The 19,619-nt window shown below is 41.7% G+C and overlaps 1 protein-coding gene across 1 annotated transcript in view; it reads left to right on the plus strand.

Moving 5' to 3' along the window:
* The first annotated feature begins 3,803 nt into the window (after positions 1-3,803).
* Positions 3,804-19,619, plus strand: part of LOC138300374 (spondin-2-like) — a 79,811-nt gene continuing 63,995 nt past the window's right edge. The window contains exon 1 of the mRNA XM_069239668.1: positions 3,804-4,172. Coding sequence (XP_069095769.1) covers positions 3,956-4,172 — 217 coding nt within the window. The 5' untranslated portion in view covers positions 3,804-3,955. The remainder of the gene's footprint in view (positions 4,173-19,619) is intronic.

Below are 19,619 nucleotides of genomic sequence, written 5' to 3' on the forward strand. Positions count from 1 at the left end.
CAGTGAAGATATGGAATTCCAAAGGATTTAACCTTGGGAGTAGAGGGACCTCTCCCACTGGCCAGTTTACAACATTTCAAGTATAGCGACAGAGGTCTCCAGGAGCTATTTTGTTGGGTCGCAAAAGAGCTGAGTTAGGAAAGGTACTCCAGTATGCTATTGCACAGACCACTGTGTACAAGAAAGTTTTCAATTCAACTCCATGCGTGACCGTCCTTGAGAGACATCAGTGCAGGCATGATCTGATCCGATAATCAAAGACAGGGGATGAGTCAGGCAGCAAAGGCCAGGACTTCTTTGCATCTGCCTGTTATTCGGTAACTTGATATGTGTAACTGTAACTTAAACTGGCATGCCCCTACCATGGCACATTTTCAGCTGGAGGCCTAAGGATGGTAGCCAGGCTGCTCAGGGCAGACACGACTTCTGACACCACTGGGGACCCTATGTCTTTGTTTCAAGAGGCAGACATCTTCGGTTGTTGGCTTTATATCAAGTTGCTTTGATTTTCTTTATAAACACATCCACCTTGAAGGCAATGGTAGTTGTTTGGTCATGCAAGCTAAGACGTGTGACCAAATGCCAGGTGCAGGCATGGTCACAGATGCGAAGCCATGCCTGCGGGTTTCAGGCAGCATGCTATTGACATTAGTTATATGAGTGTGAGGCAATGAGCTGTTTACATGTCTTTGTACAGCTGAAATCGCTGACATGAAAAAGTGAATGAGAACATGGTCTTACCAACAGAGAATTAGGTACACATTGAGGAAAATGTTATAGGTCTAAGAGAAGAACTTATTGAGGATGTTATGTCTATAGCGAACGAGGATGTTGATTTACGAGAAACCCAGTTCATCCATGTCATTCAACAGTGTAAACAAATCGGGGATCATCTGCCTATATTTTAAAAGCCAGTTAGGATTAGGTTTTGGCTTGAGGAGGGTATAATAGAGAAACCATTATGCCTTTCAAGTGACTCTGACAATAAAATCTGTCTGTTAGGTGACAGATCTAGGACTGCTGACACTTCCAGCAGTCCTGGGCCTCCCACATACTAATCATTCTAGACGGTATATTATGTTTAGGGGGAAGGGAATGCTGCAAAGCCTGCGGGGTGTGTCCTCCTGATAGTGATGTTAAATAAATGTTTGCATTGCTCTCTGCGATGTGACTTTACTCACACCCAAGTCAAAAACAGTGTCCTACTAAATGTATTATTTGCTCAGGCAAACATATTTGCATGGGCCATCCTAGAGGTCTGAGTTGCTCCGGTGTGTTATAAAAATATATTAGCTAAAAATATATACATATATCAGAGGATGCCTCATAGAAACAAGTCAGATGTGTGGAAAGGAGCGGGAGACAAAGGACGGTGTGTCAAAATCACTGGAATAAACAGAAACTGTTCAGGGGCAGATAAATGGCTGGTGAAGGGAGAAGCAAGAGAATCAAAGGTACAAAGGCATATGAGAGGAAGAAATAGGAGCACAGGAATAGATAGATACAGACATGAGGCAGAAAAAGGCGCAGCAGTGAAAGAGACAAGAAGGCACACACAGGGGACAGGAAGTCACAAAGAGAGCACAATGGGCGTCATCTTAGAGACCAGAAAATGAGGAAGGGCAGCACAGGGGTTTGGAAACTGAAGGTAGCAGAGGTCAGAAATAAGCCAGAAGTGGGTTGGAAGCAAAGAAAGGCAAGATAAGAAAGATGACAATGCAGGAGAACTGGTAGCAACGAAATAGAAGCTAAGGGCAATGTTTATAACCCAATTTGCTTCACTCATGGACCACAGAATGTGGTACAAGAGCAATGTAAACCTTAAGTCAAATTTTTGAACCCACACATAGCCACTTTGCATTGCTTTGAATGGTTCAAAAATCTGGAGTAATGCAATCCAGCGTTAATCACAGACATTGCATGGGTGTTACATGGGTGTTCCCAAGCAACTCCGATTGTTTTTGATGCATTTCCAGATTTACCAAATATGGTACACCTGCCAATGCGCCAAAAAGACACGCCTCCCCAGGAGAGGAGAAATGTCTTTATTTTGCTGTGTAGTTTCCCATAGATGTAATTTAGGGATCGCAGGGGTCACACCTGTGACCCCTGGCACTTCCTTTGTGACCCCAGGCCTCTTATGTGGCACAATCAGTGCCAGGAACACAGTGGCAGCTGGTCCTTGTGGATGGTCAGTTGTGACTCCACTCTCTTTGTTTTCTGTCAATTTTTTACTACACTGATAGTAAATAATAACATGTTATTCATTATTAGCATAATACAAATGGGTTACAATTAGCTGGAATATTCCCTTCCATGGCAGTTAGGGTAAGTAAAAATACTTTTAAATGTGTGTTGTGTGCATGCTTGCGAGTGAGAATGTGTTTAATTGAGAGAGTGTGTATAAGTATGAATTTGTGTGTATATGTAGGTATGTGATTGTGAGTGAGTGAGAGTGGAGGTCAAAAGGGCGTGTGATGTTACTTCCACTACCCATGCCATTTTGGTGAATTGGCGTCCATGTATGTGTGCATTCTGGAGCACACCCAGAAAGAGGAAAAAGCCTCTCCGGATTGTGTTTGTGCAGGACAATGCCCCTTCCTGCACATAAAACAATTCAGCCTACAACACAGGGGTCTGCATTTGCGCTAAATTGCCAAAATGGCGCAAGGGACAAGGACAGGAATGTGGATAAACTGGATAAATTCGGCGTTTTCCTGCCCTTTCCCTGTGACGCAGGACTGCGCTGCCCCGCGCCACACAAGTCATAAAAATGCATCTAAGAACTCTGGCGAACTGAAATGGACAACGTTTAAAAAGGTTGCTTTTCTCCACACAAGGCTATTTGGCGTCTCCTCCGCAGTTGAAACAATTGTGTAAAGAGCGTGTATGCTGTCCCCGTCTGGACAGAAACAACCTTGAGCTGCGAATTTCAATGTGAGCCTTTGTGTTCTGTAACCAAATGGAAACAAAGGTGAACGCAAAATGTATGTCAAATATGTTCCGAATAGTATCCACCTCTACGTTTTTAAGATGTTTCTCGAGTGCCATTTGCTCTTGTTAGATTGTTAGTTAATAAGAACTACTCTGTTAATAATGAAAAATAACATTTAGCCCTGATAAGCTCCTTACAACTGAAACGGACTGAAAAACGAGTGAAAAAAACATGTAAATATTCTTCAAATTAAAACCCACATGTTTTACAGCATAGGTATTTCTGCTTGAAACGGAGATATAAATCCACGTTTTTAAAAAATAGATTCACCCCTGCTTACCTCGGCAACCAAGCAAGCAAGCAGGTTTTCCGTTGGAACCCACGGCCATGAGCCGCCGATTGGGCCTAGCAGAAGCAGAGCAGAGCCCTGCGCAGGAGGTCACAAATATCATGTTAAACCAATGATCCGTTTTTGTTTAAAAAAAAGGAGCCCGGGGGGCATACCAAAGTGTTAAAAGGAAAATGCTACCAAAATCTGAATAGAAAATCTGAAATTAGAAGTTTTGAATAAGAATTGTGGGCTTCTTTCAGCGGCCCCTAGAAGGGAGCAGGGCAGTTTATTTTAAGGTTTTTCATACAAATGAGAGGTATCGCTGGAAGTGAAAAATAGTCTGACCTGGGAACTTTCAGACCCAGAGACATTTTGTGCGAGTCTGGCTTTACCGTTTGAAGCCTGACAAACATCATGCTTTTCCAAGAAGTGCATGGCTCACTGCCCTATGAAGGAAATTGATTTTTGTCAATTGTTAACTCGGAGGACAGCTAGTTGAGCCTTCCACTGACTGGCCTTTCAGAAAGAGAACGAACTGCAACCAAAGAGAGTTGGAAAAGAAGCCTGAAGACAGAATCGAGACTGAAAAAGGGATTTAAACAATTGAAGAAACCAGAGGAATGAAATGTTGAAACATGGCGAGATGAAGTAAGATTAGAAGCAGGAAACATTTGATCAACTTGCACTGGATGGCAGCTCACCGAATCGTCCCGATGGCTTCCAAAAGGTTACCCATAACCCTGATCCTGGGCTTCTTCATTCCCGTTGTTCAAAGTGACAGTATCTCTTGTGGTGCGAGTGGACAGGCCAACTTCTCAGTGTCATTCTCAGCAGAATGGAGCCCCAGCTCCTTCCCCAAGCACTATCCCACCTACAGGCCGCCTGCACAATGGTCCACTCTTTTTGGTGAGTCCCTCTTCCAGAGCGAGCATTGAGGCAATTATTCAAATTATTCTTTGCATGTGAATTAAATGTATGGAATTTCGTGGAAGGAATATTTAAGTCACACAATACTGTTACAAACATATCGAGGACTACAATATCGAGAAGGTAAGTGTCCAGAGGGAGGTATAGATCTACTATTCCGAACTGCTTATCTAAGAACCTTGAAGGTATATATATCGTCAATGTATATAGATGTGGAGTTAGGTATAGAATTTATATACACACTTATATTTGGGTCCTCAATATTCTGATTATGTTATTGTGTGACATTAATATCCCCCCTCAATAAACCGAATCCACAGCATGTAAATGTCTGCAGTTATATACAATCTGAAATATGTTTAGGTATACAGTGTGATGGGATTCTGGAGCACCAGAAAAAAAAACACCTCCTTGCTCATGCTTGTGCATAGAATGACCACCTCCCCAATGTTTTATTTGTAAAAGAATAGTTGCCAGGGCTGAAAGCTTTGCTCAAAATGCTGTGTCTGGTGCTATTAAATGTCACAGTGCCAAATACCAAAGATGCATAGTTTTCATTTCTGTGTCACTATCTCTCTGTCTTTTTCTTCTTCTTTCCTACTTGTGTGTTTTTCTCTCTCTTGCTCTGGATAAAAATTTGCGGAAAATAAGTGATGGTCCTCAAAAAGTAGTGCCAGGAGGTCCTGCCTGCAAACAATGGCTCAAAATAAGCACTCCACCTCTTTTTAAGTTACCATGGATATCGTTTTCAGTCTTGAATTTCTGACCGATAGCCTAATTGCAGTCTCTTTTTGCTTCCATTACAAGTGCATTGTATCATATAGAATTGTGATGCGGCAGACAGGATAGACATCACATTTGCGACAGAGTAGGCCATCTTTGAACTAAATAAGGGACTATATTTTTTAATGCACAATTTTTTAAAGCACACATTTAAAGTTCCTACAATCTATAAGCAGAACAACATTTATTTATATTTGTATGCAACCGAATAGCAAATAAAATTCATAGTGAGGGTTTTCCACATTTTGCATAGTGTAGTTTCTCTGGTGGACATTTACAATTCCTGGTAAACGCTGGCTGCTTCAGATTTTTTTAATGTTTCAGTACAGTAGCACCTTATGATGAAATGTACAGATGCTAGCATATGGAGTAAGGTTGTAGTAATTCCTGTATTGGATTCATTTTGTCTCTTCAGTGCTTAATTTGTAAAATATTAAGTGTCAGAGCCCAAAGTTTAATCTTAGAAGCCGGCTGCCAGTGCCGCGGACTGCCATTGTTGTGAATGCCACTGCTGTGTTGTCATGATTCTACCTCATGCCTCTTTCATCCACCACCATACACTCACTGCCTTTTTATTTCTCTGCTGCAGGTTCTTTCTCATCCTTTCTTTCTCCCTTTGTTACAGTTCTCCTTTTCCCCTTCACCCATTTTTCTACCATTTATTCTTTTATGTCTTTTGCTCTGGTTCAAAGTATGAAAATAAAAAACAAATCCTGGTCCCTGAAAATAAGTGATGGAGGGCTCCACTTGCAGATACTGGTTCAACTTCAGTGCTGCCTACAGTCAAAGAGTAGATATTCCACTTTGCCTGTAGGCATCAATAATTATCCACTTTCTTTAACCCTTTGCATACAAGGAAAGTGGAACATTCATTCAAGCAGAGTGCGAGGCGATTCCCATTGTTCCAATCCAGTTAACATCATTACCTGAAACACTGATGCTTAAGATGCTGCTTTGCATAATTCTTTTTAGGCATTTTCGTACTTAGCTGGATTGTGATTAGTAAACTTTTAAACAGTCTTGTAAAATACTGGGTCACTAACTGGCATACAAAATCTTTCTTTACAAACAGCTTTTGTTTATAATTATGACCAGCAGTGTTAGATAGTGATGACCCCAGGTGCTCACAACCTTGTGCTCACAAGCAAATGGAAACATATTCTGTTTGTGCTAGCAAAGTTTGGCGTCTTGCAGGGTAGTGCAAGCGCTTGTTCTAGATCAGTAGGCATGAGATTCCCTCATCTACCCTCGGCAGTGCCTCTGTGGGCCAACATGGGCAGCCGGACAACACATGCCCTGGTGATGCACTCCGCAGTCCTCTGGGGATAGCCAGGCTACAGTAGCTGAAGTGACACAGCTAAACTCTAACAATGGGGCTCTTATCTGTCTGACACTAGTCCCAGGGCACTAAACTCGCTCTTTGTGCTAGTTTCACCGCACTGTGCAGATCTATCCTGGCATACTACATACACTGGCACCTAGGCCCATCTTTATACTTTTTTAGCGCCGATTTTGCGCCGCTTTTTGACGCAAAAAAGCGCAAACTTACAAAATACAATTGTATTTTGTAAGTTTGCGCCGCTTTTGCGTCAAAAAGTAGCGCAAATGCGGCGCTAAAAAAGTATAAATATGGGCCCTAGTTTCTACTACCGCCACTGGCACCCTGTGAAGATCCCCCTTTACCAGTCCGTTACTTCTCCTGCATCCTTCACAGTGATTCCTCATTCACCCTTCATGGCTTCACTTGCACTATTTGTTGCTTGTTTACTTTATTACCATATCTGTGTGACTGACTCACTGCCTTTATTAGACTGCATCTGGTTGATGGTACAGAGTGGGTGCTTATGCAGCTTTCTTTCCAGACACATGGCTCTGTGGAGAGTTAAGAATATTCTTGCCAGGACCGCTCTGCAGGCTCCTGGCGTTTTCTTTCAATATGTCTACCTTGGAGGGTGGTGGCAATATGATACTATTTTGTGTCTTGTTGTCATTACTAATCATGATTGCTTTTGTCATGTGATATTATTGGTGGGCCATGGTCAAGTTGCAGGTCTCTACACAATGCATATCTGAACACGGTGTTGAGTATAGACTTGGAAATCAGCACCTTCTTACCAGTGAGAGTAGCTACCAACCTGGCGATAATTGACATTTTTAGTCTGGTTTAGCTTTAATGATGACATCATGGTTTATTGGGTGTCAAATCTAATGTGTGTATCTGCTTTGCAGTTGCAAGTTCCTGTTTGTGTACATGTGCTGTTGTTTGTGGAGTAATAGCTCTGTTCCTAGTGTCTTGTTGCTGTCAATGCTAACTTAAGGCCCAAACAGTGGCCACACGCCACCATCAGTGATTTAAACCAAGGGTCCAAACATTAACAGCACGACATAACATTTTTGTAATTTAAGCAGTGGAATGTTTGAAGGTCTGATGTCTGAGTGGCATGTTTTTGGTTAAGCAGCAACACCACTTGTAGGTGTCTTAGTAGGCCAATCATTTATTTATTTATTTGTTTATTATTTTCATTGTTCTGTTTATCACAGCAGTGATGGTTTACATGTTTCAGGATGTGCTGGCGTCTGAAGATAGATCACATGAAGTACATTTAGGTTATTTTCTAGCTGTTCTGGGTTTCATGAAAGGCTTTTGCTGTAGAAGTCTTTTCTTTAAGATTTTCCTAAATGATTTCAGGGGATGATGAGTTTTACCTCACAATAATCCCTCTGTACTTCCTCCAATAGTCCTGGTCATGCAGTTTTTAGAGTAGGTTTAATGATTGAAAGCGAGACCAGCAGTGTATTTTCCGTTCTGTGATTTATTTATTTTTATTTCTATTTTTCTTTTGTTGCTTTTCAGAGCTAGTACTTTTATAGACAACATGTGTTTCGCCCTTTTAAGGATGCAAGCCTAGGGCTTTTTCAAGGCTAACATTTAAAACGTATGGTATATTATCAAGTGGACAGTATTCCACATACTTCCATTCTCTGGCCATTGTTCCCAAATAGTATCACCTTGTGGGGGGGGGGAATAAAACATATATATGAATCCCTGCTCTCATCTTATATCAATCTTATCTACCCATCACCATAAGTCATGTCTCTGTCAATCTATCCTCCATTCCCACTCTGACTCATCCCAAATCCATTCTACTACTTTCATCTCCTAAATAACTCTGCCTAAGCTCTTCCCTCCGCTTCCACATCTAACTCACCCAAACCTCACTTTACTACCATGATCTCCAGAACATCCCTACTATATTCTCCCTCATTTATCTCACCCTGCTACTATGATCTCCCTAACCCTTTCCACAGACTCTTCCCACCTCCATCCCCCCTTTACTCATCCCAATTAACACTTCTGAATTTTCCCTCCTCCACCTCTCCATTACTCCAGTCAATCTAAGTAACACACTCTCATATCTGCGGCTCAAATTAACTCATAATAATACTAAAACTGTACTCATATTTCCCTATACTAATCCACCACTAATTCCTTTTGGGTTCCGTAGTAGTGTGCTACTCGCCAAAACGCGCTTCTTCACCTCGTCAGGGGTCGTAAGCGTTATATAAATACTATTACAATGCAATACAATAGGGAAAATAGATCTTCAACTAGAACAACAACCTTTGCTAAATATTGGGTTTCTGAAAATTGATCACAGTCACAACCATTAACACATTTACTCCATTCTTTAATCATACAAATGTGATAAAAATCAGTTGAAATACCCAAACATGCACTTTTGACTATTTAAAACATTTTACACAATTTTTCTGGAACTATCCCTTGGGAACATTTCAATCGCTAACATTTTCAGAAGGTAGAGTTGCAACTAAAATAGTTTATGCAGCTGATTAGGGAGAAAAACACATTTTGAAATTATCACCAACAATTTGACAGTGAAATGGTAAGGAAAAAATATGAAAACAAGAGGTGTTATATCAAATTTCCAAACAACTTGAGAGTAATGGAAGATGAGGGATCAATTAGACATTTTCTGAGATAAAAGGATCAAATGAATATTTAGGTAAGATGTGGCTTGGTTAAATGAATTAGGGAAGATTCAGTCCCAGTGCAAAGGGATAGATGAAAGGCAACTGCTAAATATTGGGGAAAAAGTTTGGCAGGTGGGATACGAGAAGCAAGTAGAGCATCTGTTAATACAGTTATGTCATAATATTGGTAGAAAGATACTGCCCTACTTAGTCCAAAGAAGATCAAGACATAATCACCTGAAGGTCAAGTGGAATATGCCATATGATATATTTTAAGGAGAGCAAGGTGGCGGCCGCGTAATTCGGCCGCGAAGCGTCTGCTCCGGCTGGAAACTCCCCAGTGCCGCGGCAGCCTTCCTGCGAGTCGGAGGCTTTCTCAGCGGCGGATACAATGTAGCGGCTTTGTTTTTTTTCTTCCGTTTTTCAACTTGATACTTTAAAGCCGGCAGGACTGCTACCTTTAGAATAACTGAGGATACTGTTGCCTAATACAAAAGAATCACATGTTACTCTCATGAGAAGTGCTTTAGCTTGCTCGGTTCCTGGTTTTTTTTTGGAAAGTAAAATTCCGTGGGTATTGCTGACGGGGACAAAGGATAGCATATTGCCTCCCCTGGAATGTGGCCTGGTTCACTTCTGCTTTTGCCTGAAGGCAACGCCTGGTCTGTGCTCCCGGACGTCAATTGGGGACAACTTCTGACGTGGACTCAAAAAAAAACGGTCAGAGTTTCTTTCCTTTATTATAAATCTTTGCCATTTGGCATATACTATAATAACGTATCTTTGCTTCAGAAAGTAAAAAAAAAAGTAAAAATGCCGCCAAAGGGAACGAAAAATTTGACTTTGTCTGGACGAGGCAAGCCGGCAAGGACTAGTTTGTCAACTCGGCAGGGGGGAGCTATGGATATAAAACACGGCTCAGGTGAGAAGGCTGTCTCTAAAATTAAGAATGCCTCATTGGACAGGTTTCTTGAGAGAGGGAAGGATATACTGGTGGGTGGTATAGATACTCCCCCTACCGTCGTGGAGGAGGTTGATCCCTTAGTAACCGGTGAGATGGCGGCTGCAGACGGGCCCCCCCCCCCCGGAAGATGGGGGAGGCAGAGTGATGTCGTAAACGTGGCAGCTCTAGAAAAACAAGTTGCTGGGAGCCAGGTGCAACAGAGGAAGAGCTTGGAAAGTGTTATGATATTGACACAGATAGACAAGGGAAATCAACAACAATCACAACAAGAATTTATCAGCGGTACTGGAGATTCACTACACCCTGCCGGTTTGTTAAAGCAGGGGCCCGCAATGGTACGTGATAATGAGACAACACAAGGGGACAAGTTTTTTTCATTATCGGATCATTCAAGTTGGTCAAGCAATGAGCTGCTGGACTTAGAGGTGGATAAAACTTCTTCTGAACTTGATTCCGAGGTATCCTCCTTGGCCCTGGCACTGGGGAGGGAATCACATGAGAGTAGCAAGAGTGCTACGGTGAGGAAAAAACAGAGGAAGAGAAGTGAGCAAGTAGGACCTATCAAGCACTCTATTAACTCACTGGATACTAAGGGTCCTCAGGGTCTTCAGTGGGAGTACTCTAAAGACGATTTAACTCTATATGACAATAGTGAAAAACAGCCCAATCCTGTGTCACTGGAAACCATATATCAAAGCATTATGGAACATCGAGAGGAATCCAAATCAGAAAGCCGTAGGACTCAAGCGGCTTGCCGTAAGATGCAAATCCAGATTCGTCGGGTGGCGAAGACATGTTCGGAGTTCACTACACGGATGGAAGAAGCGGAGACCCGTATTTCGCATCTGGAGGATGAGGCTGGAACTCACCAGTCGTCTCGAGAAGCTATGGAGAAACAACTTGAGGACACTCAGTGGAAATTGACAGACTTAGAGGATAGATTAAGGAGGAATAATTTGCGTGTATTGGGTGTACCAGAAGGACTTGAGGGATCAGATACACATAGCTTTATGGTCGCACTTTTTAAGGAGGCTTTTCCGGACTTACAACATTGGGATTGGGATAAAGAGATTCAAAGAGCCCACCGATTTCTCTTTAGCAAAGTAGGGTCAAACTCAGAAGGAGGAAGTGGTAGACCTAGAGTAATATTAATCTCTTTGCGTAATTTTCAGGCAAGACAGGCCATATATGATCGAGCGCGACCCAATTCTAGAAGTAAGGCTAAGGGGTGTGAGTTTTTTGTGAGACCAGACTTTTGCCACAGTACCGTTGAAAAAAGGTGGAGGCTCCGTCAGCTAATTCAACCACTTCAAAATAAGGGGGCACAAGTTTTCTTATTAAACCCAGCTAAACTGAAAGTAGTAATGGACAACAGGACCCACTACTTTACGTCAGAGGTGAAAGCAAGTGCTTTTTTGGGTGGACTTAGTGGTCCGCTTTCTTAAGGTAGAGTTCTTTGATTAAGGTACAGGGTGGGGGAAAGCAGAAAGGGTTAGGAGTTGAGAATTGAGAAGATGAGGTGGTGGTAAATAATCCCTTAGGGCTCCCCTTTTAGGATTAATTCCCCCTTTATAAAACTTAGATAAAAAAACTCAGATAAAATAGCATCAAGATAGAGAGAGATAGAGATAAAGTAAGTGAGAAAAAGAGAGAAAGGGCAAAAAAAAAAAAAAGAAAGAGAAAAAAAAAAACAGGCACTGGGTGGGGACGGTCGGAGCGGAAGCTTTACCATCATCAGGGATAGTGAGATCCCATACTTTCCAGAAACTGGGTGTAAGGGTAGGGGAATGGGGGGGTGTAGGTGGGTGGGGAGGTGTGGTTGGTAGTAGGGTTGGGTTGCAAGGGGTGGGAGGGTGGGAGAGGAGTGGTGGGGAGTGGGGGGGTACTAATATAGGCAGGAATGCTCAGAATAAGTTAATGAGGACATGTCAGAGGAAGAGGATTTATATGGTTCAATGTCAACAAGTAGGTTTATTTAAAGGAGAAAGTAGGGATGTGAAATTGGCATATCAAATTGAACGATATGGCAAATAGATTAAGGATTTGTACGTTGAACATTTGTGGCCTTAATAGCCCTCAAAAAAGGAAAAAAGTGGCAGCTGGGCTTAAATTATTTAAATCAGATTTATACTGCTTACAAGAAACACACATAGCATGGAGCAAGCAAGAGCTCATACGTGAGCTTGGGTTAATACCTCTGGTTTGTACCCGGCAGGAGGTATCGACACGTGGAGTGACGATACTCGCTAGAAATAATAATGTGCACGTTTTTCGATCTCGAGCAAGTAATGATGGGCGATGGGCTCTCATAGAACTATCTGTGAACACATTTAAATTTACTCTATGCACTATATATGGTTCAGTTTTTGACGAGGTTGAGCCCCTGGATACGTTGAATATGGAACTAGTCGGATGGCCCTTACCAATAATTATTTGTGGTGATTTAAATATTCACTTAGAGGTAGGTAGTAGTAGTATGGGCGCTCAGAGCTTATATCAGGGATGAAAGCCCAAAGTATGGAAAGCTTTAAGGAGGTTAGTAATGGAACATGGGTTGATGGATGTTTGGGAAAATATCAAAACTTTAGACCCTGGGCATACCTATTATTCATTTCCACATGCTAAATTAGTAAGGTTGGATTACTTTTTTATATCACAAAACTTAATCCGAGGGGCTGAAATAGAATGCAAACCTAGATTTTTATCAGATCATACTCCGTTAATATTGTCTATAATAGTAAAGGGGCCGTCCAATCCGCGGCGCGTGTGGACATTTGACAGGAAACTGTTGGTTGACCCAGTATACATATCCTATATGAAAGTGTGGATTCATCATTTTTTTGTTACTAATAGGAATACGGCAGATCTGGGGATGGTATGGGATTCATTCAAAGCTGCGGTGAGGGGCGAAACTCTTAGCTATAGTTTGGGAATACAGACAGCTAGGGGGAAGGAAATTGCAGAGCTTCAAGATAGATTAATAATAAAAGAGAGGGAATTAGCCTGTAAAATTGCTAGAAAAGAAGATGTCACTCTCACCCAGACCCAGACGACGATCCTTAAGGCTAAAATAAACATTTACCTGAACAAAACAGTTGCAGCCGCCTATCAAAGCCATCCATCTGAATGTTATGAATACGGTGAAACCACAGGAAAAGTCCTAGCTAGGCGGGTTAGACAAAAGGCGGTTAAGCAGAATATTCTGAATATAATTGATGGTAACGGGCAGAAACAGGCAGAGCTAGAAGGAATTTTAGAGGTTTTTAAGGGTTACTATCAGGATTTGTATAGAGAAGATATAATGTACTCTGAACAGCTGCAAAAAGAGGTTAGCGGATCTCTGGGGGAATTAAAAAGTACAAGGCTCTCTTCTGAGGAACAAATTATATTAGATGCACCAATTCGGATTGATGAGATAATTGCGGCAGTGAGCTCCCTGGCAACAGGGAAAGCCGCTGGGCCGGATGCTATACCACTTGAATTTTACAAGACTTTTTTAGTAGACATTAAAAGGGACATGCATAGTATTTTTTGTATAGCGCAGACAGGTCAGGCGCCTCCATCGTGGGAATGTGCAAGCATTATAGTGTTAAAAAAAAGGACAAACCAGCAGAGTTCCCCAGTTCGTATAGACCTATCTCCTTGTTAAATGTAGATGGAAAGATTTATGCAAAGGTTCTGGCCAGTAGATTGGCAAATGTAATAGATAGATTGGTAAGAAAACAACAACATGGGTTTATTCCTGGCAGAGACACAATTGACCATATAAGAAGAATAATATCCATGTTTGATCTTGCAGAATTGCATCGAACAACTTTGGGGTTATTACTTTTGGATGCCGAGAAGGCATTTGATCGTGTATCGTGGAAGTTTTTATGGGAAGTTATGCGCTGGAAAGGCATAGGGAGTGGGTATATTACAGCTATAAAAGCCTTATATGCAGCCCCAAAAGCTAGAATATGCATCGCAGGTCTGGAATCAGATATTATTTCAATCTCAAGGGGGACTAGACAGGGATGTCCCTGCTCCTCCTTGCTCTTTGCTCTATACATTGATTCTTTCTTGCTGAGATTAGAAGAATGCAAAAATATTAAACCTCTATTATATCATGGAGAAACATATAAGGTGTTTGCAAATGCTGATGACATAGCTATAGTGACAAGCAATACGGAGGAAGCTATTAAGGCAGTAGAAATAGAGGCAAGAGAGTTTGGAAGATACTCTGGATATAAGTTGAACTCTGATAAAACACAGATAGTATGCTCTGAGCATGTTTCACTAGCAGACAAACGGCTGGTATCTGAAGCGGTGTATCTGGGGGTTAAAATTACACCAGTGGTTAATCGGTTGGTGGAAATTAACTTCGTTCCACTGTTAAATAGAATAAAGAAGGATTTAGACAGAATGCATAATTTGCATCTATCATTAGAGGGTCGTTGCAATGTACTGAAAATGATGGTTCTTCCGAAAATCCTATATTTATTTAGGGCCATTCCCCTTGAGGTTAACAAAAAATGGCTTAAAAAATTGGAAAAGATGGGGAATAACGTTTTATGGGGATATGCCAAAACAAGAAGGGCGTTGAAGTACATGACACTTCCCAAGGACCGAGGTGGGTGGTCAGTCCCTAATTTCACACTGTATTATTATGCTTGCAGTCTCCAACATATGGATGAACTCATAAGGGGAAGTTCTAGTGGAAATGTAGAAGTAAAACAAACCCCTATCTATGCTATGATGGCGGGCGGGGAGGCAAGCGGATGGCTATCGAAATTTGAGGAACCAAGCTATTTCAAAAAAGTAAGATTCAAGCCTTTCTTAGCCGCCTTTAAAGTTTGGGCTCAGATAAAACGGAGAATGGGACTGGGAAAGATTACGGCTTACACACCAATGAAATTCTCATCTATTCCTAATCATATCTTTAGGGATCCCATATTAGCTTTTTGGCGTTCTAGGGGAATAAACAAAGTTGGAGACTTGTATTGCAAATCCGCAAGTAAATCTTTTATGGAATTGCAGTCCCAATTCGGTTTACCTAAGACCCATTTTTTTAAGTTTTTGCAAATACGAAATTTTTTACATTCTCAGAAGTACGACAGGTCAGGGATGTTGGAGATCCCTGTAGTTGAGGCTGTTAAAAATGGCGCAAAGATTGGCAAGCTATATACTTTACTAACAGAGTTACAATCAGATGACATGGTACATCAGAGTGAGCGATGGATTGTACGGTTTCGGGTGGCTGGGGAATTGGTGGACCAATCTTTAGCCATGGCTGATACAACATTTCTCTCAGCTAATCTGAAAACCCAGCATTATAAGACATTGATGGACTTATATTAAACTCCTGCAAAACTGAAAAAGTGGGGGAAATCCTCTGGAACGTGCACTCGATGTGGGGAAGCTGCAGCTGAGATAACGCATATGTTTTTTGCATGCCCACGGCTACAGGGAATATTAAATGAGATAGAGGTATTTCTTAAGAAAATTACACATTGCAATGTTCAGGTAACTGTTATGCTGGTAGTACTAGGGGTTGTGGACTCACCAGAAAGTATGGAACCTGCACTGTATTAAATAAGGCGATTTTTATTTTTGTCAATGGCAATATATCGTCTTTGTATTGCTACAGACTGGCTCAAAAAAGAACCCCCCATGTTTGAGGGTTGGTGCTCTAGATTACTTGCCATTTATAATATTGAATTAAGTCTTTATAAGCTAAAGGGTCATAAGAAGAGATGCAGGGGGGAACAAATTTGGGCACCATTGACTAGATGGTTGTAACATCAAGATACATTGTAAAAAAAAACATTAACCGTTCTGATATGCGATGTATACAACTGTTTTTTTTTCCAGGACCTCCTTCTCCTTCTTTGTTTCTTTTTTCTTCACAGATATATTATGTCTTCTTTTCTTGTTTATTCTTTGTATAGCCCTCCCCCTCAAAAAAAAAAAGGAATATGCCAGCTTGGAATACGGAAAGAAAGACTAGGTGATTTTTTAAGAAGTTATAAAATTAACAGGGACAGAGGGCAGGATGATAGGTTGAGGAGAGGGTTGTACGATGGAGATCTTTGACAGTTTAAATCAACTGACAAGATGGAGATAAAAGCAAAAGGATGAGAAGCAAACTATGCAGAAGTTTTGGAGTCCTATGAGTGGTCTGCGTTAAAAAGGGAATTACAACAAGCCCTAAGAGCAGGAGTTGGGTCTATTGATTCTTCTCTGAATGCACAAAAAAGATAAAAGAGAAAATGCGTTAAAAAATCTAGTTCTGATTCTTCAATCAGCTCAAGTAGCAATAATCTATATTTTTCAGTATGTTCTTGAGTTGCTAGGCCACAAACTATAATGTATGTGGTGCCATCAATACTTTTTTATACTATGCTTTATTATATTCCTCATTTACAGAGCAAAATAATTATTTTTTCAAAATTCCACCTCACAGCCCTTTTAATGCCTTGCTGGAATACTGAGGAATGCTTCCCATAACATCTTCATCATGTATAAAAGCCTTCAAATTTTTCCTAGCTTGAAAAGTGCAACAAGACGGTATGATAACTATCTGGGGGAAGTACTACCCACATACCCCACATCATTACCCAGCCTTCACTGTTTACTAAAATATAAATCAATGAGGGATGAACCCTTATTTTCTCAATAAGTCGTATTTGCCAGGACATCAGATAGAGTACTGTTGTTAAGATGTTTTAATCCACAAGTCAGCACCACAATCCTAAAACCTTCCCTTAGGGACTTACTTCACCAATTACATCTAATAACAACTTCAGATACATCCAATGTGAAGTATTCCTTTGGGAGTGTGCGCCGTTTTATATCACACTCAAAGGAGGCAATAAAATCTCAACAGTCTTCAAAACTGTGTTGTAGTATTTTACTAACTTTAGTTCTGATTATTAGGATTAGTTCCTCAAGGGCATCCAATATAGACTTATCTCTTTCCTTCCTCCCAGAGGAACATAAACATTCAATATGCCTATGACCCTCTCCAAAGGACAATTCCACCAATCTAATATGAAAAATATTAGTTGGCATACTTGATGTAACCATAGGGCTCCCACAGTTTGCAATTTTGAGGGCAACAAAATCCCTAGTTTACCCAATGACTGACTCATTTCCAGCATGGATGCTGAGATATTTTGAGGTGTATAGCCCTTCATGTTAATTTCTGATGTGGCCCATGTCTCACGAAAACAGCAAATATTCTCCATGATAAATGCTTGCAACTCTAAATCCTGTATTTTGGCAGATAAAACAAAAACATTCCAACTAAGGGCCAGATTTAAGAAAAGTGGTGCTGCACCCAGTGCAGCCCCACTTTTCTTGTGCCCCTTAGCGCCCCACTAACACCACCATGTGTGCGCCATATCTAAAATACGGTTCACCATTGTGGTAGTTAGGGAATTAGCTTCAAAATTGTTGATGATAGTTCAGAGCTTTGCAGGATTAGCATAAAAAATGTTGACGCTAATACTGCAAAGCCCACTGAGGCCCATTGTAAACAATGGTGTGCCTCCTTTTAACGTCTGCGCAGGGCAGGCATTAAAAGTGCCGAAGAAAATGACGCAAAAATATCTCGTAGATTTGTTTGCACCATTTTTTGGACCCCCCTAATGGGGGAATGTCCCCTTTGCATACATTATGCCTGGTGCAGGCCTAATGCAGTGCAAAGGGTTACAAAGTGGCGCAATGCATGCATTGCACCACTTTGTAAATTTGACATATCGATTTTGACCTCGTTGGGCCACATTAGCTTAAAAAAATGATGCCAATGTGGCGCGAGGAGGTGCCAGGAACTCTTTAATCTGCCCCTAACAATTTTACGAGGTGTTTATCCGCCTTCCCCCACTAGCCTCTCTCATCTGTCTACCCTGTTCTCAAACAGATTGACAAGAATCATTGCTAAACACTCCCTCTGCTTTCTGGAGTAGTAGTCACCCTGAGTGCATTTGTTTGAACCACCAGTAACCTACGCCCAAGTATTGTTTTCAGACTACAAGAAATTGGGCAGTTGGTTGAGGGGGGTGTAAGCCCATCTGAAGCAACAGCCACAGTCCTTGTTAGGGTAAATAACGCAAGTCCCTAAATTAACCTGTGCTTAATAAGATCTGGGGCAAATGGTGGAACTACTATGGGTTGGTGGGATCGCAGATTGGTGTGGGAAACATGGTGGTCCATAGGCTACTCTAAGACCATGTGTACTCATATTTATTGCTTGCATGGGATTGTTGATTGTTTGTTGTTAACCTGTGCTTAACTCTCTGGTAGCTTGGCACAAAATAAGTCATTCTAAACATAGAGACAATGTGTAAATATTTATGTAGCACTCAAACAGTACTAAAGTGAAAACACACCACATAAGAAAAATTGCACACCAATTTGGAAAAATAGAGTGAAAATATTGAATTATTTGATACTAAAATGACAAAAATCCAATCAGTAGAACTGGAGGAATGTAATTTCTAAGGTTTAAGGTAGGTATAGTGCCTAAAAGCTCAGAGTGTCACTCACGGTTAACTGGTTGCGTGAGACCAGATGAAAGTTACAAGTTCATGTTGACCATGATGAAGTGTGGGCCAAGTTCAAGGACCAAGTTAGTACAGCTAAAAAAGTTACCTTCTAAAGTCACGGATGAAGAGTTCCATTAGCAGTGGAGGAGGCCGCAAGATTCAGGGAGAGTATCACGTTCGGTCTTAACTGTTGATCAAAGAGGCCATGCGTTGCCGGTGGTTGTTGTTGTAGAGTTAAGATCATGTGACACATGGCAGATGGTAGTTGCTGGAGTTTTGCGCTGTCGATCAAGGCGGTCTGGCAATGCTGTAGCTCAAAGTGCAAATCTCTTGTTGGTAGTGTCATTTGCAGGCACTGTAGCGTGAAGAGTCAGGTTCATCGGAACTTCCCATTGGTGGTTGGCCTGGGCAGCAAGATCTTGGAGTGAACAAGCCCTTTCATAGTTGCAAAGAGTCCAAACCCCAGGATTTCTCCTTTTCTTTTAGGCGGAGATCAAGTGATGCCACACCACGGGTTCAGGATCTGAGGGGCACCTTTTGGGTATCAGGAACTCACTCCAGCAGAGGCCAGCAGGGCTCAGAAAGGTCCATTTGCAGGTCCAGGCAGGTCAGCTGCATCTGCAGAGAGGCCTCTGGAGCTTGTTGTGTCCATGTAGCTCTGAACAGGAGGTCAATCAACGGGCCCTTGGAGTCACTTGAGCCTAAGATGAAGGGTGCAGGTCCAGTCTTCCTTCTCAGACAGCAGGTCAGGCCCCATGGCTCAGGGTAGCCCTCTGTCAGCAGGGCATTCTTTCTTCTGTAGTGTACACAGGTCCAGTAGTGTACTAAAGAGTGCCTCTGAGGGTCTTCTTTTTTTAACGCCTGGTACCTAGTTTGAAGTGAAAGAAACTTCTGGAGTTTACCCCTCCACACACACACACACACACACACACACACACACAAACACACACACACACAGAAGTTCCAGGAATTCCCTGTGTTCCTGCTCAGTCCCAGGTTGTCTGGTGTCATAGTACACTAGCTTGAAGTCCTTTGTGTGGGAGCTGAAGCAGTGCTTTGAAGTGCAAGTGTGACAGGTGAGAGTTCCACCCCCTCAGCAAGTCCATGGATGGCCAATCCTGATGACACCCAGACCCTCAAATGTCTGGCTGTCTGGGA

Source organism: Pleurodeles waltl, chromosome 6, assembly GCF_031143425.1.
Source record: "Pleurodeles waltl isolate 20211129_DDA chromosome 6, aPleWal1.hap1.20221129, whole genome shotgun sequence".
Lineage (NCBI taxonomy): Eukaryota > Metazoa > Chordata > Amphibia > Caudata > Salamandridae > Pleurodeles > Pleurodeles waltl.